This window comes from Rhinichthys klamathensis, unplaced genomic scaffold (assembly GCF_029890125.1).
Source record: "Rhinichthys klamathensis goyatoka isolate OS25496 unplaced genomic scaffold, OSU_Roscu_1.1 h1tg000191l_1, whole genome shotgun sequence".
NCBI lineage: Eukaryota > Metazoa > Chordata > Actinopteri > Cypriniformes > Leuciscidae > Rhinichthys > Rhinichthys klamathensis.
Window position 1 is genome coordinate 7,289,241 of NW_026606717.1, and position 27,115 is coordinate 7,316,355.

A 27,115-nucleotide genomic window follows, 5' to 3' on the forward strand; every position below is an offset into this window, starting at 1 on the left:
GTATTTTCAAATTTCAGCATATTAGAATGATTTCTGAAGGATCATGTGACACTGAAGACTGGAGTAATAATGCTGAACATTTTTCCTTGCCATCATTTTTTTTAAATATTTAAACAAAATACAAATATATATAATTGTAATAATATTTGACAATACTTTTACCGAATTTTTTCCGTCTTTTTACCGTCTTGTTTTTCTTCTGCATTTATTCTTAAAACTGCAGAAATGGCAATGAGATAAAGGACACCAATGTATAAATAGTTACTGTGTGCAACCACACAAAGTATGTTGGCTACTTTATCTCAGCTTCTGTCTGTCCGTTCATCTTTTTTTGTGTTTCTCTCTGTCTTTGTCTCCAGGCTTTTTAAGAATATGTGAATCACTTTGTCGTTGTGTTTATAGTTTAATTAAGCTGCTGTTTATCATCACCACAAAATCTCAAGAAAGCTTTACTTGTAAAGGTAACACATTTTAAGATCTTGGTGACATTTTTGCCTTGTCAAATGCATTGGATTTTGTCCTTTCTGTGTGGACAAGGTGTGATCAGCCCTTTTTAATGTCATGCCATCAGCTGTAATTACGGGTGTTTAGCAGTTCCATTCAGATTGGATGTCATATAACGCAAGCGTATGTAAAGTGTTACTTTTTTTTTCTTCTCCTTGCAGAATGTGTGCCGTATTTGGAGGAATTTATTGTCTTCGGCACTCAGTGCAGTGCCTGGTTGTGGACAAGGGATCCAACAAGTAAGTAGTTCACCACTGATTCTGTTCTTGCGCTTTGACAACACACATTTAGATGAAAAACAACAACTTTCAACTCATAACACTCAGAAATTCAATTAGATAAGTAGATTAACTTCCTCCTCCGGTTGATTCACACCACTCCAGTATCCCAAGGCTGATCAGAGCCCATTTGTGTACGGGGTACTCAAAAACAAGGCCAAGAGATGGCGCACATGAGTGAATGGGTTGGGGCGGGGGGATGTATTCGGAATATAGATATGAAATTAATTTTCAGGGAGACAGCGGTACCAGCCCCCCTTAAGCAGCCGAGCTCGGAAGACAAATCACAGACTCTGCCACTTGGGCCGGCGATGAGTGATGCCGCTTTTTCCTCGTGGCCTTACCTCCACTAATTGATTTTCATCTGAAGACAAAAAAGCCCTCTGTTGCTGCCTCTTAAAAAATGAGAGTTCATCTCCCGTCTCCCTTGATTAATCTGTGCTGATAATGTGCGTCAGGCCCCACCAGAAAGGCCTTTAATGAGTTTCAAAGGTGGATTGTTGTCATAAACTAGGTTAGATCTGGGTTTTTTCCCTCTCTCTTTATTCCTCTCTCATTCTTTGGCCCTCTCTTTGGCGATTATATTGAGTTTCTTTCATCTTGCTGGTGAATGACCCAGGGGGCTTGGATTCCTCTGGATGTAGTGCGCGAAACTTACACATGTGATAGCAGTAGCTTACTAGTGTTAAGGCTATTGCGTACCTTGCCGGTGCAGCAGCGCTCAAATTAGATGCATTTCCCTGTCGTTTATCATAAAATCATAAATTGCTCGTAAACTAGTAGATGGACATATCCTCCAGACTAGGAATGGGTTAAAAAAAATTGATTTTCTGATTAAAGGCCCATTCACACCAAGAACGACAACTATAATGATTACTATATTAGCGTCCACACCAGCAGACTAATATAGTTCTGTTTTTTTTTTTGTTTTTTTTTAAACATACAGTGCAACCAGTGCATTCCAATTTATGAACAAAAGCAAAACATTGTTATAATAACAGTACATAAAAATGTATATATAAATAAATGCAATAAATGTTTTATAAATTTTAATATTAAACCTATAATATTTTCATAATATACCTTGCTAGAAGTGTCCTTGTTTAATTTACAGCAGAAGCTGAGAGAGAATGTCTTTCATATTTCGACATTATAACTGAAATATGCCCAGTTAAATCAGAATTGAATAGAAATGTAATCAAACCTAGTCAAAATGAATCGAATCAAATCGAAAACGGAATTGAATCAAATGAAAAGCTCGTGTATTAGAATGAAATCTAGTCGGTAATGTTAGCGATTTTGCATTTTGTAAACCCGACCAACTTTTGCTAAATAATAAATAACATTTTAAGAGGTGCACAAATAAACGTCTTGACCAGCAGCTGTTGTATGTGTCAGTTCTTCTATGCCTAGCAACTGCTTACCAACATCTACCTTTCAGAAAAGGTAAAGGTAAGAAAGAATAAATATTTATTCTTTAACCAAGCGGATAACTTTTGCAATTTGTTCTCCCAACAAATCTTTCAGGTTGTTTATTCGCTCCTTTTAGGAGGCCATTTGACGGAGGTCAGTTAAGTTTTGATATGTGACGTCTGTCCCTGGATGCGGTCAGCCATCCCAAACGTCAGTTCTCCTTGAGCGGCCCAGCAGGAGGTGTTCCTCAACTTAACGTAGCATACGAAAAACAACCAAGATGACCTTAATGGATATTTTACTGCAAGTTCTTTGTGATCGCCACCAATATCCCCATATAACTGGAGCACTGCGAAGTTTCAAGGCGAATTCTTTCATCCAAATTTGGGCTTGAAGCCAGACTCACCTGACCGGGGCCGGTCTGGATTTGGCTTGGGAGCTGGCAGAGCTCCAGACAGAGGTGTCCGTCAGACCCTGAGCTCAGTCTATAAAGCATCTAGCGCGGACCATCCATGCCCTCCTCTAGTGGCGCCCCATGTGGAGTCAGCCCTGCGCTGGAGGTTAGCGCCATACATCATCCATGGAAAAAGTTTCATGAAGGTGAAAAAAAAAACCTGGCAAGGTGTCTGGCAGGCTGAACAATGATTTTAATTTCCCTGGCATCATAAATTACCGCCCTATGTCTGCTCTTATTACAGACATAAAGTTGAAAAGGGTAGAGCCAGATTAATAATGCAGCAGAGGATTACAGACCCTCAAATCCCACCTGCCACTCCATGCGGAAGACGGTCCAGCACTGTCCGGTTTGTCACCGCCACGACAGGCAACTCAATCACTTGTCCGAATTAGTTTGTCCAAATTCATTTTACACGTCAACAGAACTCAACTGGTGATAAGATCGCTTTTTTGGAGGTGCCTGCTAAAACAAGCAGTGCTATTATTGTGATTTAGTTGCACTGAAGGAGATATCCAAGCCACATTGACTATCCAAGTTGCGAATTCAATTCATGCACAAAATCTAAATATCGGAAAAACTATTTGCAAATAAAGCAGCGTTTTCGCCTCGTGTTCCAAAGAAGAAAATCGCCACTTCTAGTGGAAAGGGAAATTCCAATGTAAATGGAAGTTCTTGCTGCAGAGGATGTCTTTTTTTTTTATGTAATAAATTATTTGCAGTTTAATATGCGCAGACGAAACACTAGCGTCAGATGCCTTACGTTTGGGAGCAATAATGTTTTTTTCTATTGTATTTTAATGTATTCGTTAAAAAAAATTATTGTACAGCACTGATACACTGTGGTTTTTAAAGCGCTTTATGAATACATTTTGATTTGATGAGTCTGAGAGGTAGTAACCAATCATCTGAGAGGATTATTCATTAATTTTGATGCGCGGCTGTGAAGTTATTCTGTAAATGTGTTGTCGTTTATGCACGTCTTCTCAACAAATTCAAATCCACCACATTTATGTACATTTTGGACATTCTCAATTACATCTTAGTGTTTCCAAGATGTTTGATTATTCTACAATTTGCTTTAAAAAAATGTCAATGGAAACCTGGAAATAGAGACATAAGTAGCCCTCCTTAAAGGGATAGTTCACCCAAAAAGGAAAATGTTCACCACCTCAAAGAGCATGCACAGAGAAGTCCAAATTAAACATGATTTAATGACTCGTAAATGTAAGTACACATTGATTGCCTAAGACATGAAACGAGCGGTTTGTGTGAGAAAACAAACAGTATTTATATCGTTTTTACCTCTTGTAACCACAGCCACGTCCAAGTGATCTGAGGGCGCCGGCGCTTCGGTCTGCGCAAGCGCCGGAAAGCGCCGGAAGTGATCTCTTCAAAAAAAAAATAATAATAATCAACGTTGTCTGTTGATATATCGAAATCGTCTTCCATTGCGATTTCCTGTATATCTAAATATGTTTAGATCTTCACAGTGAAAGGTAACACTTCCGAAATCTGTGTAAACAATGAGTGACGTACACGCGCGAAAGATCACTTCCGGCGCTTTTGCAGACCGAAGCGCCGGCGCCCTCAGATCACTTGGACGTGGCTGTGGTTACAAGAGGTAAAAACGATATAAATACTATTCGTTTTCTCACACAAACCGCCATCAATGTCTTAGGCCATCAATGTGTACTTACATTTACGAGTCATTAAATCATGTTTAATTTGGACTTCTCTGTGCATGCTCTTTGAGGAAGTGACCATAGACCTGCATTATATGACTGACAGACAAGAACGGTTTGACCTAAAAATATCAAAATTGAAACTACTGCGGAAACAAAGACACCTACATCTTGGATGCCCTTAAGGTAAGCTAAAACATACCAAAAATTAATTTCAAAGTGAACTATCCCTTTAAGCTTTACAGACCTAACTTAGTAGGTCGCTCTTGCTCACAGGAAGCTGCTTCCGAATCAAGAGAACAAACTATGTATTTACGCAAATTACTGCAAGGCTTAACTATTAGTTTGGCCGATCTAAGAGAGTCTCTGTTTCTGACGTCACAAAATACCTTGTAACCAATCACGTCAACGTGTGATCATCATCGAGTGGATCTCTGAGCTGGTGGGAGTGGGTGGAGGCGGGGCTAATTTGCATATTCATAGAACCGCTTATACTAAATTAGCCAAGGGTATAGAGTTACGTTCAAGCTATTTAAAAAAAAAATTTCAGGGGAAAAAACTTTTAAATATGTAATTTTGGTGATCAAATGTGAGTTCTGAGGGATAAAATGATTGACTACAGTGGGACTTTAACAATAACAACACTGGTATACACAGATTCTTTCATTGATTTAAAACAATGGTGTACTATTTTATGCAATATTTACCAAGACAAATAATCTTCTTGCTTGTAATATCCGTCATGGTGTCATTCAGCATATGATCTGTTTAGCCTACACAAAACCACATTTGCAGAGACGTATATAAAATTCAAATGAGTTTGAACGCATGCATCGTTGGGTGCAAGGTTATCACGCTGATTGGTTCAGAGGCCACTGACGTGGTTTATGAAGGCGATTTATGAACTCTTATGATGATCTACAAAGCCGACACTGGCCTTGGTTGCAAGTGAAACGGAATCATTAGCACTATTAAGTGTTTTATGCACACTGACAGAAGAAACTTATGCACTTGTAAAAAAAACTCTTTACATAGTGTGCGCTGAGGAAAAAAACGAATTGAAGAAACCTTTTCGAAAATAACAACTTTTTTTTTTGATTGACATACAAAATTCAGATTTTTTTGCTTGTCAACAGTTGGAGTAGTTCAGATTTTGACTTGCACTGCCAACATTTTCACTTACCCCACAATAAAAAAATATATTTTTTATTTGTAGCAACAAATAAAATACTTCATTTTATATGCATAAAATAAGTTTATATTTAGTTAAAATGCATTTGTTTGAATTCATATTCAAAATGCCAATAATTATTTGTTGTTAGGTTTTTTGTAAAGACAAAATAATGTTATTTATATATATATATATATATATATATATATATATATATATATATATAATGTAAAATAAAATTAGTTTTCAACAATTTTCACTATATACTGTATATATTCTACAATTTATATAAGACCATCTTTTTAATTTGTCATAATAAATGATACAATTGTAACTGAATTCACAGAATTAAAAACACATGTTTAAGTTTTAAAGCATAAAATCACATGTACAAGATCATGGAACGAAAGATCGTCCTGATAGTTTTTTCAATTGGCCCGACTCTCTCTTAGACTGGCTAAAATCGTGGTTGAGCCTTGCAGTAATTTTCCTAAATTGCGTAGTTTGGTCTCTTGATTCAGAAGCAGCTTCCTGTGAGCAAGAGCGTCCTGCTACGGTTGCCCTCAGGTGTGTTAGGTTTGTGAAATGTATCCCATAATGCTTTCCTTCACCCCATTGGCTGACGATTGATTGGAAACCCTCCGCTTCCTCTGCTAGTTCCTCCGAGTAAATAAATCTTCATTTACATAAACAGATCTGTCCTGCAGTCAATCTAGGCATTGGGGGAGGATTATTCCGAGGCCTGAAGTTTTCGTCAGGGGAGGGAGACGCTCTCTTGCCCCTTTATTGTGTTGTGAAAGTCCATTTCAAGGATGTCACCCCCAGCCCATTAGTTTGGATAATGAGCCCTATAAAGCACATTTATAACTCTTGACATAACAAGCCAACAGATTCTCCTCTGTTCCACCTTTTTCTCTCTCACTCGCTCTTTTTCCTTCTCGCTTGCAGAGATTAAAGGAGGATAGGTCAAACTTGTGCCCTAGGCCACTGGTTCACAACTGTTTTTTCTTCAGGACCCAGATTTTACATTTTGATGATATGTGACGAACCGACAAAGTACCAAAATTGTTTAATGTTCAAACAGGAACCAAAATTGCTTCAAATGTAACGTTGACAGGGCTTGACATTAACGCTTGTCTGCTTGTCCGGGACAAGTGGATATTTTGAAGGGGCAAGCGAAAGAGAATTTTACTTGCCCGGTCATTAAAACTTCTGAGACAAAAAAAAAACCAGGGAAGCATCGAAACGCAAGAAGGATTCTGATTTTATTACATTTCTGTTGAGGGTCGTGCTGCCTGTCTCTTTGTGAGAGACTTTCGTGAGGTAAAGATTCAAAAAGTTTCGTTTTTTTTTTCTTTATACCACATGATATATTTATGGCAAACAACATAACACGACCAAGGGAGCTGTATTGCCGAATATTATCACGACTGCAAATGTTACATTGATTTTATAGTTCAATAAACAAATAGTTAATGTTAAGTCACTTACATTTTAGACACTATTGACTGTTCTTGTTCTATTTCATCAACAAAAATAGTTCCAAACTAAGATCACAGCAGAACTATTGTGCAAAGCAAAAAGCAAAACTCAGCGGTGTTTGGTTACTGAATGATACAGCATTTTGAACGAATCGGTTGAATGAATGATTCAATGACTCACTCATTGAGTGACTTGCTGCCACCTACTGGCAGTTTAGTTTGATGTTTACTAATATCATTGCTTTTTTTCCTCAATTTTAAAACATTAATCTCATGACATAGTTTATTGCAGTTGTAATATTGCAGAATAAATTATTTTAGTGTAATTGTATGCTATTGTAGTTTAATTGAAATTGTATTGTGTAAATTAACAGCCCTATAGTGTCTTATTATTATGATTGAATTTATTGATCAAATGTTAGATCATGCACACTGGACGAGGCTTAATATCGAGCCCTGATTGATATATTGTCATGAACCACGTAGGTCCAGCAATATGCAAAATTATTAACATGACATACTGACCTCACGCAAAATGCCAAAGCAACACATTTTCCTATAGTGACACGTATGAAACGACAGGCCACTTCTTTTATAAAATGAGCTTTTAGAAGTAACCACCTGACCCATGAAGGATGAGACAGCTAATATATGATGTTCTAGTGTTTAATATTTTATCTTCAAATCATAATCTGACCATCTCTTGTCCCTTTTGTGAGTAGAGCAGGTTTTTGGATAAAGAAAGCTGGTTTGGGGCATGGGCTTTTTCTTGTCCTGATACATCTTCTTGTATGCATTCGTCACAGAGTTAAAGCGGTGATTGATACACGCGGTCAGAAGATCAGCTGCAGTCATTTTGTGGTTGAAGATTCGTACATCAGAGATGAACAAAGACAGAGCACAGCGTACAGGTAAGCACACAAAAGTGAAATTGACCCTCTTTTTGTTAAATTTCCGGGTTTCTCAGAAGTGAAAGTCGTCATAGTTGGGTAAACTTATATAGCGGTGAATGAGAGACTACATTAAGTATATTTGTTGTGTTCCCATTTGCTTAAATGGCAAAAGAAAAACTCCACAATAGTGTTTTCACAACATTCAAAAAGAGGCAAAAAAATAGAGAGAGATTGATAACGGCTGTCAGAAGAGAGAAAGATGTCATTTTTACCGTCACTCCCACAGCCGCTGTATTAGAAACACCCTCACAGCAGCGGTAACTAGTTTTTTGTAATTTGATGCAAAGGTAATGTAATACAAAGTGTAGTGTTATAATGTACATGCATTTAAAATAGAAAAAAGAGAAGATAAAAAACATTGCAGGATTTACAATGCCTATGACAGTTAAAATGCTTCATCACAGTCTGTGAAAAGGGTCCATTAGTATTCATTACTGTAATTAATGAGAAAGCGTGAAAAAAAGATATTGATTGTCCCGTCTAACGTGCATCAGCTGTTATAATGAAGAGGGGCGTTACAGTGTTGACATCTCACTTTCTTTTCACCCAATCAGAATCATGATCTTCTATATTCAATACTACCACAATAAAAACGTTATACCTTTTATACCTACATTTGTTCTGTTTTCATTGTTCTGTGTTATTCCTTTATACCTCTAATATACCAAAAATTAACCAAATTGTATTTCATACTGTGATTGGCTGGTTTCCCCAGTTTATACATAACACGTTTCTCGACATCTTTATCAATTGAGGGTTTTTTTTTTTCAGTCAAGTAAAAAAAGTCCTTATATTAACTAAAACAACGACTTCTTTGTGAAATGCAAAATTACACGTTTTTAAAAACGTGTATCCTGCACATTTCCATGTAATGAAAGTTTTTCCTTTTCAATTCTCATGTTGTTCCAAACCCGTATGAGTTTCTGTGGAACTCAACAGAAGATGTTTGCAAGGATCATGTAGCTGCTCTTTCCCATACGCTGAAAGCATACAGTGCTATGCAGACTTTCAAGCTCTTAAATCCAATATTTGCCACATACACTCACCTAAAGGATTATTAGGAACACCATACTAATACTGTGTTTGACCCCCTTTTGCCTTCAGAACTGCCTTAATTCTACGTGGCATTGATTCAACAAGGTGCTGAAAGCATTCTTTAGAAATGTAGGCCCATATTGATAGGATGGCATCTTGCAGTTGATGGAGATTTGTGGGATGCACATCCAGGGCACAAAGCTCCCGTTCCACCACATCCCAAAGATGCTCTATTGGGTTGAGATCTGGTGACTGTGGGGGCCATTTTAGTACAGTGAACTCATTGTCATGTTCAAGAAACCAATTTGAAATGATTCGAGCTTTGTGACATGGTGCATTATCCTGCTGGAAGTAGCCACCAGAGGATGGGTACATGGTGGCCATAAAGGGATGGACATGGTCAGAAACAATCCTCAGGTAGGCCGTGGCATTTAAACGATGCCCAATTGGCACTAAGGGGCCTAAAGTGTGCCAAGAAAGCATCCCCTACACCATTACACCACAACCACCAGCCTGCACAGTGGTAACAAGGCATGATGGATCCATGTTCTCATTCTGTTTACGCCAAATTCTGACTCTACCATCTGAATGTCTCAACAGAAATCGAGACTCATCAGACCAGGCAACATTTTTCCAGTCTTCAACTTTCCAATTTTGGTGAGCTCTTGCAAATTGTATCCTCTTTTTCCTATTTGTAGTGGAGATGAGGGGTACCCGGTGGGGTCTTCTGCTGTTGTAGCCCATCCGCCTCAAGGTTGTGCGTGTTGTGGCTTCACAAATGCTTTGCTGCATACCTCGGTTGTAACGAGTGGTTATTTCAGTCAAAGTTGCTCTTCTATCAGCTTGAATCAGTCGGCCCATTCTCCTCTGACCTCTGGCATCAACAAGGCATTTTCGCCCACAGGACTGCCGCATACTGGATGTTTTTCCCTTTTCACACCATTCTTTGTAAACCCTAGAAATGGTTGTGCGTGAAAATCCCAGTAACTGAGCAGATTGTGAAATACTCAGACCGGCCCGTCTGGCACCAACAACCATGCCACGCTCAAAATTGCTTAAATCACCTTTCTTTCCCATTCTGACATTCAGTTTGGAGTTCAGGAGATTGTCTTGACCAGGACCACACCCCTAAATGCATTGAAGCAACTGCCATGTGATTGGTTGATTAGATAATTGCATTAATGAGAAATTGAACAGGTGTTCCTAATAATCCTTTAGGTGAGTGTATTTCACAGTCAAACCTCTCCGTCCGTCCGTCCGCAAGTTTAAAAAAAAAAAAAAAAAAAATAAGTCGTACAAGTTTGGAAATGACATGAGATTGAATAAATGATGTCAATTTGCATTTATGTGTGACCTATTCCTTGCAATTACTGTACATGTTTAGGGTCATTTTGAGTTTTCTCTTTTCTGAATAATCTCCTTTATAATGTGTTCTCTGTCTCTAATGATTGTTCCCGTTCGCCTTTTCTTTTGTTAGGATATTAAAGGGATAGTTCACTTTGAAATTAATTTTTGATATGTTTTAGCTTACCTCCAGTGCATCCAAGATGTTAGGTGTCTTTGTTTCCACAGTATCTTCAATTTTGATAATTTTAGGTAAAACCGTTGTTGTCTGTCAGTCATACAATGGAGGTGAAGGGGGTCCTCCTCAAAGAGCAGTCAAAATTAAACATTATTTAATGACTCGTAAATGTAAGTACACATTGATGCCCTAAGACACGAAACGAGCGGTTTTTGTGAGAAAACGAACAGTATTTATATTGTTTTTACCTCTTGTAACCACAGCCATGTCCAAGTTATCTGAGGGCGCGGACGCTTCCGTGTGTGACGTGTACGCAGACTGGTGCATAGATAAACTCAGTGGCGTCATGCCCATTCAAAGTGAGGGGGCACGTGCCCCCTCAGATTTTTCCTCCCTAGGGTGACCAGAAGTCCCGAAAAATTCGGGACAGTCCCCAAATCTAAGCTGTTGTCCCGAAACCGGCCTTAATTGTCCCGAAAATTATACTAAAGCAAAATCTTGACATAAAATATTAAAAACTGTCCGTGGAAGTTGAGTCGTCCTGCAGCCAGCCCCTTCCAATTGCAGCAGCCGCAGCCGCGAGGACAGTGAATGTGCAGGCAGCCAGTCTAAACTTTAGTTTTTTTACGCGCGTCATTTGCTCTTGACGCGTGAATGGATTCAAAGTGTTCACGCGTAGGCTATAACTAGACGCGGTAGGCGCGAATTTGACGCGCTATTCGCGTCTGGTGTGAACGCAGCATTAAAGGAGTGATTGATTGGTCGCGTCACTGTGTGCAAAAAAAAACTTCGTCCGGGCCTTATAATGTCTGATGTCGGGTTAGGCCTACACAAAGCAAATCATCTACAAAATTATTTAGTTTTCCTATTTAATGACCGACAATTTAGTTGTAATAATAATTTTGCCATAAGGCTTATTAGCGTTAGGCTATAGCCTGAAAGGTCTGATTTAGCCTACACACTGTTACAACAGTAACACATTTTTTTTTCACAATGACATATGAGTTCATGATTTTAATGGTTTTTTTTTTTTTTTGGCAGACTAAAGACTAATGACAGACTTTGATCTTTGAATTAAAAAATATGTTTGGTTCAGGTTTGAAATTCATTATCTTTTAATGTAGTCTAATATCATAGTAGGACTACCCCCCAAATCCCTACAGCATAGTTGTTATACAGATCGCTATACATATTGCATTTGATTTGATTACTTTTTTACATTTCTGTCAAATATTAACCATTTTCAAATAAACGGGGTAGTGTTAACCTTATTCAGCACTGAAATCTGTCAAACTTCTTTTAAAGTCCTTCATCACATATTAATATTAAAATAACTTAATTTCAGAGCACCACAAAGTCAGACCTCAGCACCTTTATGTAGGCTACCTTTAATGTAAGATCGTTCTTAGGTCACATACCAATTTAAAATCATAACATAAAAACTGCAATGTGTTTTTAAAATCATGTGTAGTAGGCCTAAGTGTACAGTAAGTGTGTGTGTAAACATGCTTTAATGAAGTAGACTTGAAAAGCTTTTGAATTTGAGCTTACAGTTCTTTCATCAACCTGTCTTTTACATAAACTTACAAAATAGATACTTTAACTTAGTCCTCAGAATCAGATAGAGGAGTGTTGCTGCTAGCTCCGTTAAGGTATTTCTGTCCCTCCCAAACTGCATTGAAATGGTATGTTTAGCAGCCAGAATTTAAAAAAAATTCAGGGGGAGAAACCCCCTGACCCCTCCTAACATGATCCATATCACCTGTCAGAAAACAATTGCAACGTCTCAGATTGTGCCCCCCCAGAATTTTGGCTTGCATGACGCCCCAGGATAAACTAGATGTCGCCTTGGCGACGGCAGTTCATTGGAACGAAACCTTAGCCAAGGCGACATCTAGGGTATATATATCTATGCACCAGTCTGCGTACACGTCACACACGGAAGCGTCCGCGCCCTCAGATAACTTGGGCATGGCTGTGGTTACAAGAGGTAAAAACAATATAAATACTGTTCGTTTTCTCACAAAAACCACTCGTTTCGTGTCTTAGGGCATCAATGTGTACTTACATTTACGAGTCATTAAATAATGTTTAATTTTGACTGCTCTTTGAGGAGGACCCCCTTCACCTCCATTGTATGACTGACAGACAACAACGGTTTTACCTAAAATTATCAAAATTGAAGATACTGTGGAAACAAAGACACCTACATCTTGGATGCACTGGAGGTAAGCTAAAACATATCAAAAATTAATTTCAAAGTGAACTATCCCTTTAATTCTGTTTCTCCATCTTTGTCCACAGGCAGATATCTCGAGCAGTGCTCATCACAGACAGATCTGTGCTGCCTTCAGAATCTGATCAGCAGGTTAGCTTGCTTGCTTTCTTGCTTTTGTACAGGCATTTGTTTGTTCGGTAACACTCTATTTTAAGGTGACGTAGTTACTTGTTACTACATGTACTTGCTATAGTAATAACAGTAAAGTATGCATAATTACAAGTGACTAACCCTAACCCGTAACTCATGTACAAGTGCATGTAGTTAATAAATATTACTCAGTACTTACTAGAGTAAGTACAATACATCACCTTAAATAGAGTAACTGTTTATTTTTCATTTCTTCAGTTTTTTTTTTTTTTTTTTTTTTTTTTTGTATTTGTTAATTTGTTTGTTTTTCGTTTTGTTTATTAATTTGTTCTTTCTTTTCTTTTTCTTTCATTTGTTTGTTCATTCTTTTAGTTGTTTTTTATATTCATTTGTTCGGTTGTTTTTTCTATTTGCTTATTCATTTGTTCTTTCCTTTGATCTTTTGTTTGTTCGTTCTTTAGTGTTTTTTATATTTTCATTTTGCTTATTCATTTGTTATTTGTTCTTTTTTTGTTCATTCTTTCGGCTGTTTGCATATTCATTTGTTCATTTTTTTTCCTTTTGCTTATTCGTTTGTTATTTCTTTTGATCTTTTGTTTGTTCATTCTTTCGTTTTTTTATTTATTCATTTGTTCCTTTGATTTTTCTTTTTGTTTATTAATTTGTTCTTTTTTATTTATTTATTTCAATTCTTTCAGTTGTTTATACTTTTGTTTCTTCTTTTATTTGTTGTTTGTTGTTTTGTTTTAGTTTCTTTTATTATTTTGTTGATTTGTTCTTTCATTTTTTTATCTTTGTTTTTCTTTCATTTGATCTTTTGTTCACTCATTTGTTTGTTCATTCTTTGATCATTTATTCATCTTTAAGACTTTAGACTTTAACCTTTTATTGACTAATTAGAGGCAATTAGTTCTGCAGCATGGAAATTACCAACACATACAAGACTGACAAATACACAGCATCAAAATAAGTAATACAAATTAAAAATCTACCTTTTACGATTTAAATTAAGCAAAGTTATAGCACATGGTACAAATGAGGGTGTTAATCTGTTGGTTTTAGCTAAAGGGACTCTGTACAAAGACACTGAAGGCAAAGTCTGGAATGGATGAAGAGGAAGAGATGTATCAGATATAATGTAGTTCACTTTCCTAAGCACATGCTTTTTAAATAAATCTGTCAACCCAGGCCATTTCACTCCTAGCACTGTACTACAGTTATTAACAACTTTCTCCTGTGCAGTTTTAATTTTTAGAGAGGCAAAACAACAAATAATGAGAATGTTTAAACTGATGCAGTGTATGCCTTATAAAAGACAGTAATCAATGTCTTGTGAGTGTTGAGTTTGGCTGGCTTTCTTGCTGACTCATCTTACACAGACTGAAATTTAGAAATGTAACATCAATTATAGAACATAAATACTTCAACCAGTTCAATGGGTTGGTTGTTAATAATAGTAGATGAGGTTGCTATATGATTACGCCAGAAATCAATACACATATCTTTGATTTTACTGACATTCACATTCAGACATTCTTGCAGATCCACATGCACATTTAACTTCCTTCCTTCCTTCCTTCCTTCCTTCCTTCCTTCCTTCCTTCCTTCCTTCCTTCCTTCCTTCCTTCCTTCCTTCCTTCCAGCCTGCCTTCCTTCCTTCTTCCTTCCTTCCTTCCTTCCTTCCTTCCTTCCTTCCTTCCTTCCTTCCTTCCTTCCTTCCTTCCTTCCTTCCTTCCTTCCTTCCTTCCTTCCAGCCTTCCTTCCTGCCTTCTTCCTTCCTTCCTTCCTTCCTTCCTGCCTTCTTCCTTCCTTCCTTCCTTCCAGCCTTCCTTCCTTCCAGCCTTCTTCCTTCCTTCCTTCCTTCCTTCCAGCCTTCCTTCCTTCCTTCCTTCCTTCCTGCCTTCCTGCCTTCCAGCCTTCCTTCCTTCCTTCCTTCCTTCCTTCCTTCCTTCCTTCCTTCCTTCCAGCTCCTTCCTTCCTTCCTTCCAGCCTTCCTTCCTTCCTTCCTTCCTTCCTTCCTTCCTTCCAGCTCCTTTCTTCCAGCCTTCCTTCCTTCCTTCCAGCTCCTTCCTTCCTTCCTTCCTTCCTTCCTTCCTTCCAGCCTTCCTTCCTTCCTTCCAGCCTTCCTTCCTTCCAGCCTTCCTTTCTTCCTTCCTTCCTTCCTTCCAGCCTTCCTTCCTTCCTTCCAGCTCCTTTCTTTCTTCCTTCCTTCCTTCCTTCCTTCCTTCCTTCCTTCCTTCCTTCCTTCCTTCCTTTCTTTCTTCCAGCCTTCCTTCCTTCCTTCCAGCTCCTTTCTTCCTTCCTTCCTTCCTTCCAGCTCCTTTCTTCCTTCCTTCCTTCCTTCCTTCCTTCCTTCCTTCCTTCCTTCCTTCCTTCCAGCCTTCCTTCCAGCCTTCCTTCCTTCCAGCCTTCCTTTCTTCCTTCCTTCCTTCCTTCCTTCCAGCCTTCCTTCCTTCCAGCCTTCCTTCCTTCCTGCCTTCTTCCTTCCTTCCTTCCTTCCTTCCTTCCTTCCTTCCTTCCTGCCTTCCTGCCTTCCAGCCTTCCTTCCTTCCTTCCTTCCAGCTCCTTCCTTCCTTCCTTCCAGCCTTCCTTCCTTCCCTCCTTCCTTCCTTCCTTCCTTCCTTCCAGCCTTCCTTCCCTCCTTCCTTCCTTCCCTCCTTCCTTCCTTCCTTCCTTCCTTCCTTCCCTCCTTCCTTCCTTCCTTCCTTCCTTCCAGCCTTCCTTTCTTCCTTCATTCCTTCCTTCCCTCCTTCCCTCCTTCCTTCCTTCCTTCCTTCCTTCCAGCCTTCCTTCCTTCCAGGCTTCTTTCCTTCATTCCATCCTTCCTTCCTTCCTTCCTTCATTTCTTCCTTCCATCCTTTCTTCCTTCCTTCCATCCTTCCTTCCTTCCTTTCCTCCTTCCTTCCTTCTTTCCTTCCCTCCCTCCCTCCCTCCTTCCCTCCCTCCCTCCTTCCTTCCTTTCTTCCTTTCTTTATTTTTCATTCTTCTTGTATATTTTTTCCTTTCTTTCTTCCTGCCTGCTTTTCTTCCTTCCTTCCTTCCTTCCTTCCTTCTCCCCTCCTTCTTGCATATCCACATACACATTTAAAGGGCATTGACCCATCTCTGCTGTGTGTGTTTGTGTGGCACGTTTCTTGCCAGCCTTGCACTTTTGCTTTTCAACTTGTATTGCATTACATCTTTTTTATGCTGCATATCACATTTGGATGGATTCTTGGAACACGTCCAAGATTCGGCAGGCATAGAAGCAACAAAACATCAGAGCCGATTTGTGGGATCGTTACAATAGTTTTGACATCCCGTTCTTGAGCGTAACATTCTAAAGTGAATTATGAGAGGAAAAAATAACCAGTTCAATGAAAGGACAGTAATTCTGTTTGCTGTTACTGGTTTAGAATTGGATAAATAAATGTCTCCAATGCGAGAGTGGACGGTGACATGCAAGCGTCCTCTTAGGCTAATTTGAGTGCTGTCCACCAGAGTACAGGAAAAGGAAGCAGAGTGGTCAGAACAGCTTCTGAATCTCGGCCCAATTTGCTCTCCATCAGGAATTCATGCTTGAATATTCAAAGCAGATCAGGAGAGGAAGGAAAAGTGGGTGTAATTTATGCTCATTAGCCCGGGCGAACAGAAATTAATATCAGCGTCTTGACACGGTGTGGAAATGGAATATTACATGACTGTGTGTGACAAAACGTAATTAAATATTCAGGCTGGTTTTAATTAGCCGTTCGTCCTTTGGAATGACAGTCGCCAAACGAGCATTCTCTTCCTCTTTAACACTTTTCTTGTTGGCACACTTGTCTTGTTGCACTTGGACTTGATTAAAAAGCAGTTTTAACATAGTTTTACCCAAGGACAGTATGAAAATATTGTCTGGATTGTAATAACAGGATTATATAGATCCTGTTACACAGGCACAAAATGTAGCTAATAGGTTTTAGCTCTGCATTATCCTCTTAAGTTTACATACTATGCCATTATGTATTTGACAGACTCACAATTTGGGTAAAATACCCCAAAAAAAATATTATTACTATTATTTTTTTATTTTTTTGTGCTGAAATTTCTTCATTTCACTAACTGTAGATTCTGCACTTTGCTTGTTGTGACAGGGTGAATTGGTGAATGATATGTCAGTCATATATCCTTTATGTAAACTGTAAGATGTAAGTCAGGCGTTTCCAAACTTGGTCCTGGAGGGTCACTGCCCTTTAGGAGTAGGATTGGACACCCGTGATGTAGTAGTGCGTTTCTTGTTTTATTGGCAGATCTCGTTGGTGACGATTCCTCCTCTGGGATCTTCTGCACCAGCTGTGAGGATGGTGGAGCTCTGTTCCTCCTCCATGACCTGCATGCCTGGCACCTGTGAGTTACACATCCACCACAGTCACACAACACTCTGGCCATGATCACACATCAGTTATACATTCACAATAATCATATGGTAAATGCATGTTGCTCCACATTCCTCACAGGTCAGGTCTTGTAACATGACACTTAAGTTTCAACCTTGTTTGCTGACTTTTCAAAGCGCAGACGATTATTTCCTAACAATTTGCAGATCTCCCTTCTGCCAGTTCTAAAATTTACCAACAACCTAGTAATGATAGTGTGCAATTTCTGTTTTCAAATATTAATACAAGCCAAAAGTGGTCACAGTCTGATGTCACACAGTCACTATGATCACCAGTGCTGCAGAATATTGTAAAATATGATTATAATTTAAAATAGCTGTTTTCTATTTGAAAATATTTTAAAATTGTATTTATTCCTGTGATCAAAGCTGAATTTTCACCATAATTACTCCAGTCTTCAGTGTCGCATGAACTTTCAGAAATCATTCTAATATGATTTGCTGCCCAAGAAACATTTCTATATTATTATTATTATCAATGTTGAAAACAGTTTTTGCTTCTTAACATTTTGGTGAAAACCGTGATACACTACCATTCAAAAGTTTGGTGTAATATTTAAAATAAGAATATTAAAGAAATGTATACTTTTATTTAGCAAGATTGCATTAATCAAAAGTGACAGTAAAGACATTTATAATGTTACAAAATAATTATATTTCAAATAAATGCTGTTCATTTGAGCTTTCTATTCATCAAAGAATCCTGAAAACATTTTTTTCAAGATTTCCCCACAAAAAAATTAACCAGCAAAAACTGTTTTAACATTGATAATACTAATAATAAATGTATATTAAGCAGCAAATTAGAATTAATTCTGAAGGGTCATGTGACACTGAAGACTGCAGTAATGATGCTGAAAATAAATTTGATAAAATAAATGCAGCCTTGGTGAGCATAAGAAAAAATCTGAATCATTCCAAACTTTTTCATAATAATTAAATAAATGCTTCCGTTTTGCATTGTTTTACAAAACCAGTATCAGTGATCTTCCAAGAATTGTCACAGCGATGCACATTGATAGTCTTTGAACACACCCAGATGTCAAAACTGTCCTTCACAAAACTCAGTTCACCGCCCACCTCAGTGATGACTCCATCATTAACTCCATTGTTATTTATGAAAGTTATTGTGTTTGTTACACTGGCCATATCTTGCTATCAATCATCGTGAAGGGGATCAGGTGGAGATGGTGGAGGGGTCTTGGCGCAGACCCCAGTGACTGACTCCGTCCTCACGGGGGAATGAAAAGCTTAATCAGCGGAACTCCACTTCCTCTCTCTGGGAATTGAGTTCAGGGGAAATGATAGGAAGCTGGATCAGAACTATCGTTTGCTTTTCTATAGCCCGATCCCACAGGGAGATGGATCATAGTCATTCCTCTTTAAGTAATGCACTTCTACCTGAAAGCATCCTTCGCAATCAGCGGATGATGATGACCGTGACTGACATGCGTTCGCAGGAGAAGATGGTCTTTATTTATCATTAACCACTTATGACAAGACTGTTTTACTTGCGCTGCTGGTTGTGTTGGATGTGCTTTCGAAACCAAGACCACTGATTGTAGACTTTGAAGGTGAAGTGTGCAATTTTAAGCCACTAGCAGCACCAAACTGTGTTGCAAAAAATATGGTTGAACAAGCAGATATTCCTGATAGTCCTCGGCCCCAGATTCAGCCTCTTCACATTACATTGGGGGTATATTTTAAAGGGGACCCTTTTTGCCCTTTTTCAAACTCTTGATTTTGTTTTTGGGGTCTACTAGAATTGATTTTTACCCTTGGATGTTTAAAAAACACCTTATTTTTCACATATTTGACATTGTTGCAGCACCTCTCTTCCCGGTCTGTCAGTAACGCTCAGTTTAGTTCCGGTCTCTATGAAGCCCCTCCTTCTGAAAAGCGCAATGTGCTCTGATTGGTCGGCTGGGCCAGTGTGTTGTGATTGGTCAACCGCTTCGAGCGTGTTTGGGAAATGTCACACCCCTGACCTTAACCGCAAGTTTCAACACACTACTAACGCAACTCAACCATGCCTTTATTTTGTGTGTGCCCTGGGCAGGAATTATTTAAATGTAAATGTTCAGAAACTGTGCTTAATGATATAGACAAAAACTCCCTTTGGAGTGACTTTGTGCTTTATAACTTTGCAGACCTTTTTCATGCTCAAACAACAACATTACACACTAAAAAAAAAAGCTGCAAATGTCAAAAGAAAAAAAGAAAAATCATAATAGGACCCCTTAGTATACCCTAAGTATTGAAAGATTAGTATTTTAACAAATAAATGCATACTTTACCTTTAAAAATCAATATAAAATCAGAATAGGCCCCATACTTTCTTCATGTTACTAAGGCCCTTTAAGCTTCAATCAGAGGATATTCGTGAAGGGAGGACTTAAAGTGCCCCTATTATGCTATTTTAAAGGTTCCTAATTTTGTTTTGGAGGTCTCCTACAACAGGTTCACATGCTTAAAAGGTCAAAAAACACTTTCATTTTTTCACGATATAAATTGCAGCATCACCTCCTTTCTCATAGTGTCTGAAACGGTTTGATAGATAAAGCAGTTTGTTGATGGAAATACACTTGTTGATGCTGATAGAGGCATCTCATAATGTACGACAATCTGAGTAAAAACGGATCACTGAGTAATGTCCTGCTCAAGCCGTCCTTGCGGTGGAGGTTCGGGTTGAATAACTAGTTCTTCCAATGTCTCATCATCGGACTGGCGCTCGAATTGATAATCGACACTAATTTCTACCTTAATTTTGGAGATTCAATGTGAAAATATGTATTACAACACGAAAATATATTGCAAATGTTAATGTTAGTTTTGATTAATCGCAATAAATTACAGAAAAAAACTTTTTTTTTTTTTTTTATCCATGTACTCCACAAAAGTCCATTCAAATAGAACAGAAAAAGATATTGTTTATTTTCTTCAAAATTCAAAATGGAGTATTACATGTCCATTACTGGATATATTGTGAATCCACCTGTACTGCAAGTGTTCACTTTGAACTATCCAGGACTTTTTCAAATCAGCCCCCGGAATGTCTTTGGCAGTGGAGAGAATCTTTTTCAAAACTCTGCAGTCCCGTGTGTTTTTAGAGCCTTTAGTGAAGCTGCTCCTCCTGTCCCACTGGAGATGCCTACATCTGTGCACCTCTCCACTGTGTGACACGGAGCCTGTGTGCCGCCCTGAGCTGCCTGCACTCGAATTGTTCTCTTTGATCCTCACGCGCACACACTCCCACGTAACACAGACCATAGGAAGGAACACCGGAGAAGTAATGATAAGCCTGGAAGTGGTGTGTGTGAACTCTTGGGATTACCCAGGACATTTCTACACATCCCACTAGTAGAACTTGTCAGACCTTTATGAGAATTGAGATTTGTTGTTTTGATTTGAATTTTGGTGCCCGTTTCTTCTTTTCCCCTCTGGATCAATTTCAGGGCTACTTTCATGGAAGGCCAGAGTCTTACTGTAGTTCTTCTAAGATTGGGATGTTAGCCCAGTTTGTCATACTTGTTTAGAGGTGCTTTTATGTTGTTGTTTTTTACTGTAGTTAAGCATAAAAATACCATAATAGGTTTGCAGATATTTAGGAAAAAGCTAAACGCCAGTTATTCTACTTTGAAATGTGAATTCCGTGTAGTGTTGTCAAAAGTTGGTACTGAAATTTTGAAAATGTGACGATACCACCATTTCCCTCTAGCATTTTAAACGCTGTTGAACGGATTCTTAAACACCACTGATTGGCCATTGTGTTCACGCACTTAATATATATAGCCACCGAAAAAAATTTGTCCCAGGAACTTTTTTCCCCCCAGACCTGTTGCTGTCTACGTTTCCATCGCGGTCTAAAGTACCGTGAAGATTAGGCAAATTAGTCCGGTGATGTAGGACTGCGCATGACTTTCCTGTTCCCTCTGGATTTCGTCCTCCGCATTTAAGTTTAATAAAGCCTGAACCTCGTCGTCGGTCCATAGGACGTATTTTGCTATTCGAATCAACTCCATTGTTGATTCGAATAGCAAACAACTCTTACTGCGCGCACCGCAACAGACTTTTAAAAACGGTGGTTGAAATAAAATGCTGTGTGGAGTCAACCAATCAGCATGTTCAGCGCCCAAGTCCAACCCCCGAAAGGTCCTCAACTTTGAAAAAGTACTACCTCGCGAGCAGGGACTTACTGGGGAGGGGGATTTTTACCCGGAACTTCATTTAGACCCTGGTTCCTGCAGTCGAAATACCAACCCAAAGTCACTAGTTCCTGGGGAAGGTTCCTACGGTGGAAACGTGGCTTATGTCTCTGATTGGCCATTGTGTTCACGCGCTCAACATACACTCACCGGCCACTTTATTAGGTACCCCATGCTAGTAACGGGTTGGACCCCCTTTTGCCTTCAGAACTGCCTCAATTCTTCGTGGCATAGTTTCAACAAGGTGCTGGAAGCATTCCTCAGGGAGTTTGGTCCATATTGACATGATGGCATCACACAGTTGCCGCAGATTTGTCGGCTGCACATCCATGATGCGAATCTCCCGTTCCACCACATCCCAAAGATGCTCTATTGGGTTGAGATCTGGTGACTGTGGAGGCCATTTTAGTACAGTGAACTCATTGTCATGTTCAAGAAACCAATTTGAAATGATTAGAGCTTTGTGACATGGTGGAAGTAGCCATCAGAGGATGGGTACATGGTGGCCATAAAGGGATGGACATGGTCAGAAACAATGCTCAGGTAGGCCGTGGCATTTAAACGATGCCCAATTGGCACTAAGGGGCCTAAAGTGTGCCAGGAAAACATCCCCCACACCATTACACCACCACCACCAGCCTGCACAGTGGTAACAAGGCATGATGGTTCCATGTTCTCATTCTGTTTACGCCAAATTCTGACTCTAACATCTGAATGTCTCAACAGAAATCGAGACTCATCAGACCAGGCAACATTTTTCCAGTCTTCAACTGTTCAATTTTGGTGAGCTCTTGCAAATTGTAGCCTCTTTTTCCTATTTGTAGTGGAGATGAGTGGTACCCGGTGGAGTCTTCTGCTGTTGTAGCCCATCCGCCTCAAGGTTGTGCGTGTTGTGGCTTCACAAATGCTTTGCTGCATACCTCGGTTGTAACGAGTGGTTATTTCAGTCACTGTTGCCCTTCTATCAGCTCGAACCAGTCTGGCCATTCTCCTCTGACCTCTGGCATCAACAAGGCATTTCCGCCCACAGAACTGCCGCTCACTGGATGTTTTTTCTTTTTCGGACCATTCTCTGTAAACCCTAGAGATGGTTGTGCGTGAAAATCCCAGTAGATTAGCAGTTTCTGAAATACTCAGACCAGCCCTTCTGGCACCAACAATCATGCCACGTTCAAAGTCACTCAAATCAACTTTCTTCCCCATACTGATGCTCGGTTTGAACTGCAGGAGATTGTCTTGACCATGTCTACATGCCTAAATGCACTGAGTTGCCGCCATGTGATTGGCTGCTTAGAAATTAAGTGTTAACGAGCAGTTGGACAGGTGTACCTAATAAAGTGGCCGGTGAGTGTATATGTCTGCGATTGGCTACAATGATCAATGCTTCAACGCTCCAAAACCTAAATAGACACGGGATCTGTGACCTAAATGATCACAGATACACACGGGAGCATTTGAAAGCAGGCATCTATCATCTATATATATATAATAGATCCACTGATTGACGGATCCACTGATAGATGCCTGCTTTAAAACGATCCCGTGTCTATGTGTAAGCGCTCGGTATTTACAACATGTTTTTGAACCATTGTTTATTGTAGCCAATCACAGACATATATGTTGAGCGCGTGAACACAATGTCCAATCAGAGGTGTTTAAGAATCCATTCAACAGCGCTCAAAATGCTAGAAAGAAATGCTGGTATCAGCACATTTTTTTAATTTCAGTACTGATTTGGTACCGAAGTCGGTACTTTTGACAACACTAGTTACAACAGAATGCATTTCGACACCCTGGGTTGCCAGTTGGTGGAAAACGTAAGCCATGGAAGCCAGCAATTGAACTGGGTCAGAGATCACAGATTCCTTAAAAACCTTAAAAAGCCTCAGCATCCATCTAAACAGCTCAATGAACAGAGGCATATTAAAACAGATATATTATCTGACCAGCTTACAGTGTAAGGCTCGTCGCTTTCCATTGTCAATTGCGCTCGCTTCTGTTGCGTGTCCTCAATATGGCAACCCGCGCGAGCATCGAGTCTGAGGAGGGAGAAACGACTCTCTCCAATATTTTGAGACTGCAGTACCCATTCCAGCCACTAGCTGTCAATATTACATACTGCACCTTTAAGCAATTTTAAGTTTTTGCCAGTAAAGTGAGCATGCTCAGACATGTTGCCTAATGCAGCTTATATGCAGGCAGCTTTAGTTCTGATCCTGTTCATTTATCAAAGAAAATTTCGTCCTGATTGTTATGATGAAGAATTTTTTTTTAAGCATTAAAAATTAAAACTTGCCTAGAAAAAAATTGTGTGCGCACAGTGGTTTGACCTACATTATGAGTCCTTAAACTGTAGTGTGTATTCATGTTTCAGGCTACACTATGAGGACATGCCAAGGTCTTTGTAGTTCAGAACGCTAAATAAACTTCTGTGATGGGTAGATTTAGGGTTAGGGGCTAGAAAATGTCAGTAGCTCAGTATAAATTCCATTACGCCTAATATCCTAATATCCCAAGAACAGTTTTTCTGAACAATGCGAAACCAAATGTACAGATTATGCCCACCTTAATTGTCCTAAACTGTCTTGTTGTGGTCTCTTTTAACAGATTTGGTCCACTTGACCTGTTCATCCTCTGGTACGGCCCAAGAAGATCTTGCTCCAGTTGTATCTCAATTGTTTGACGTTCCCGCCATTCCTGGAGAGGAACCTTCTGGAGGTAAGACCTGACCCAGCTCTTTAACTTCCAATTAAATCTCCCCGTCATTTAAACCCATTAACATCTTCAGTCCTTTTGCGCATTGACCTCCGATTGCACACACAGATCCGCTATACGTCCTGCTAACAGTACTTAACTAACCTTGCCGCCCGTGTCAAAGAGAGATCATCTCTTCCTCTCTTTAAAGAAAGATCTGGTATTGCTGTGACATTCAGCGAAGGGCTTACATGGAGACGTTATTGGCGATAACAGTGATTGATATTGATGGTGGTGTGGCAGGCAGGGGCCAGGCGCTGCTCCCATTGATTCCCATTATGCTCTGTCAGGGTCTGCTTGGCTCCTTCAGAGTGAATCTGAGCACAACCTGTCACATACGACCTCACAATCTACCTTCAGATCATAAGGGTGGAATCACATTGTGAGTTTGGAAAGATTAGATAAATCAGTTTATGTTAGTTGTACGCATGTTGGTGATAGTCGTGGTAAAATGTCTGTGTAGTAGCTAAGTATTTTTTTTCCAGACACTTTTTTCTTGTGTTATTGAAGTGGTTTCATTCATTTTAGATGGTTCATTTAGATGTTTGATTTCAATCAGTAGATTAAAAAAATTATTTATTGAAGTCATTACTCAATAGTGTTCCCAGATGCCCGCATCTTACATCGGCTGTTTTGTAAATAAATAAATATTTTTTATATTTTAATACATTTTATTTTAGTGTTATTAGTTGAGTTCAGTGTAAATTCAGGCGTTTCAAATAGGGCTGTCAAAAGATTAAAAAAAATAATTACATTATGTGCTGATTAATTAATCGAATCAATCTCAATTAACCGCATCTGAGAAAAGACAAGCGTTGGAACGACTTTTTCCTCTGTGAAGGATTGCATGATTTAGGGGGGAAAACCTATGGAGATTTTTCTTAGAAAAATTGTGATTGCATTTTTTTTTTATCCAAAGAATGTTGTGATTCTATATCATTTTATGAAAAAAATTTAATGATTATTATTACTAAATTAAAAAATAATATTTTTTATTAAAGAAAATTATTTTAAAAAATTAAGAGGTATTACTATTGTAATATTTCACTGTAAAATGAAAAATAATATAACTGTAAAATTAAAATACTAATATTTATGGCTTTCTTAATTTCTTCATTTTCAAACGTTAAACTATTGAGCTTTTGATTTCAAGTAGTGCTCACTGCAGATCCAAATGGGTGGAGCTTGACCTAGTCCAGCTCCACTTCTGTGAATTAACCTGTTGAGGGATATGTTTAAGGTTAAAGGGTTACGCCCGTTTCACACATACTCCGTGTGCAGTGCGTATGCGGTGCGTGTTGCGGTGCGTATGCGGTACAGGAGCAGCACGCGCTATAGTGCTTTCACATATGCTGCGTGCGTTTGCAGTGCGCAACTGATCCGCGGCTGTACCACAAACACATTTACTCACTATTTGTATTTCAAAAAATCATCAATCAAATCAAGTTATCAGCAGCAAAAGTTTTTGCCTCCAGTGCAATTCTCTTTGTAGGCCTATTCACGTTTAAAACACAATTTAAACAACGTATTATTCAATGCATTACTTTTATATAGGCCTAGATTATATATTAAGTTGCTCAAGCAAGTGGTAACATATTTAACCATGTACTTATATTAAAATCGCAAACATTTTAAATTAAAACTTAAAATTGACAAAAACAGCAGACTCATACCTTTTCTTTTGCATAATTCAAATCTGTATACAATAAATCTTGCATGTCACAAATAACTTGTTTTTCCACCTCAACGAATGAGACGAGTGTCGTTCATTATGTGGCCTTGTTGAAGTAAATTGTAGCTTTCTTTGCTTTACCCCGGTCTTAAAGTAAAAATATGACTGTGAAAAAAGTAGTATTTAATTAAATGCATTTATGGTTACATTTTATTTAATTAAATACATTTATGGTGAGATTACTACATTTTATTGAATTAAATGCATTTATGGTGAAATTACTACATATTCAGGTCAGTCTGTGTTCATTTTGACCACGAACCGTGCGCTGTCACTTTAATTCAGCATTTGCAGCACAGCAGAAATAGACTCGGTGCGGAAACGATCTCTGCACTGCTGTATACGCACCGCAACTGGAACGGATCGACGGACCGCATCCGCGTGCAGTGTGAAAGCTCTAACCTGTTAACATGGGTACGGAAAAAAATACGCACCGCATACGCACTGCAAACGGAGTATGTGTGAAACGGGCGTTAGGGTGTGGTTGGACCTTCTAGCTCAACTGAGGTCCAGAGAGGCGGAACTGGATGTCAAGCTCCACCCATTGGCTCTGCAGTGAGCAGACTTGGTTTATTTTGCCATAAACCCGCAGGGAGCCCTAATTTAAAATCTTCTCTTTTGTTGACAACAGCTGTTTTATATGCACTTTTCATGACAGGTTTGGGAAGATGGTTGGCACATTGGTTTTGCGTTCCCAAATGCACGTTATAAGCGACCCATACTCCGAGCACATGTAGAAATGAGTTTTTGTGGCGTAGCATCTGAGACACTGCTAACACCAGATCATGAGCTGCTTGTGTGTAAAAGAACACAGTGCCGCCCTTCACTTTTTAAACACGCAGTGCATATATTTATTTAATTAAATTGCAGTCTTTGCAAATAAATAATTCCACTAAGCCGATTTAATACGATTTAATTTTGTTTAAGTTTAGCTACTAGACTAGTTTGTAGCTGGACTTGATTTCATTTCTTGACACTGATCCTTTCCTATAGCTTCATGTCATAATTGACGATTCCTAAAATGTGCCAATTTATCAAAATTTGTGTAATAATAGTGTCTTGACTCCAGAATAAGTGTGATGGTAAGATGACTGTATTTCATGGCTGTAAGATCAAGGTCATCAAGTCCACGGCATCTTCAAC

At 39.0% G+C, this 27,115-nt stretch overlaps 1 protein-coding gene across 1 annotated transcript in view; it reads left to right on the forward strand.

Annotated features, from left to right (window-relative positions):
- Window positions 1-27,115, forward strand: part of chm (CHM Rab escort protein) — an 88,481-nt gene that overhangs the window by 52,968 nt on the left and 8,398 nt on the right. Inside the window, exons 9-13 of the mRNA XM_056262247.1 lie at window positions 666-743; window positions 7,793-7,897; window positions 12,801-12,864; window positions 17,136-17,232; window positions 24,094-24,204. Of these exons, the coding sequence (XP_056118222.1) occupies window positions 666-743; window positions 7,793-7,897; window positions 12,801-12,864; window positions 17,136-17,232; window positions 24,094-24,204 (455 nt within the window). The remainder of the gene's footprint in view (window positions 1-665; window positions 744-7,792; window positions 7,898-12,800; window positions 12,865-17,135; window positions 17,233-24,093; window positions 24,205-27,115) is intronic.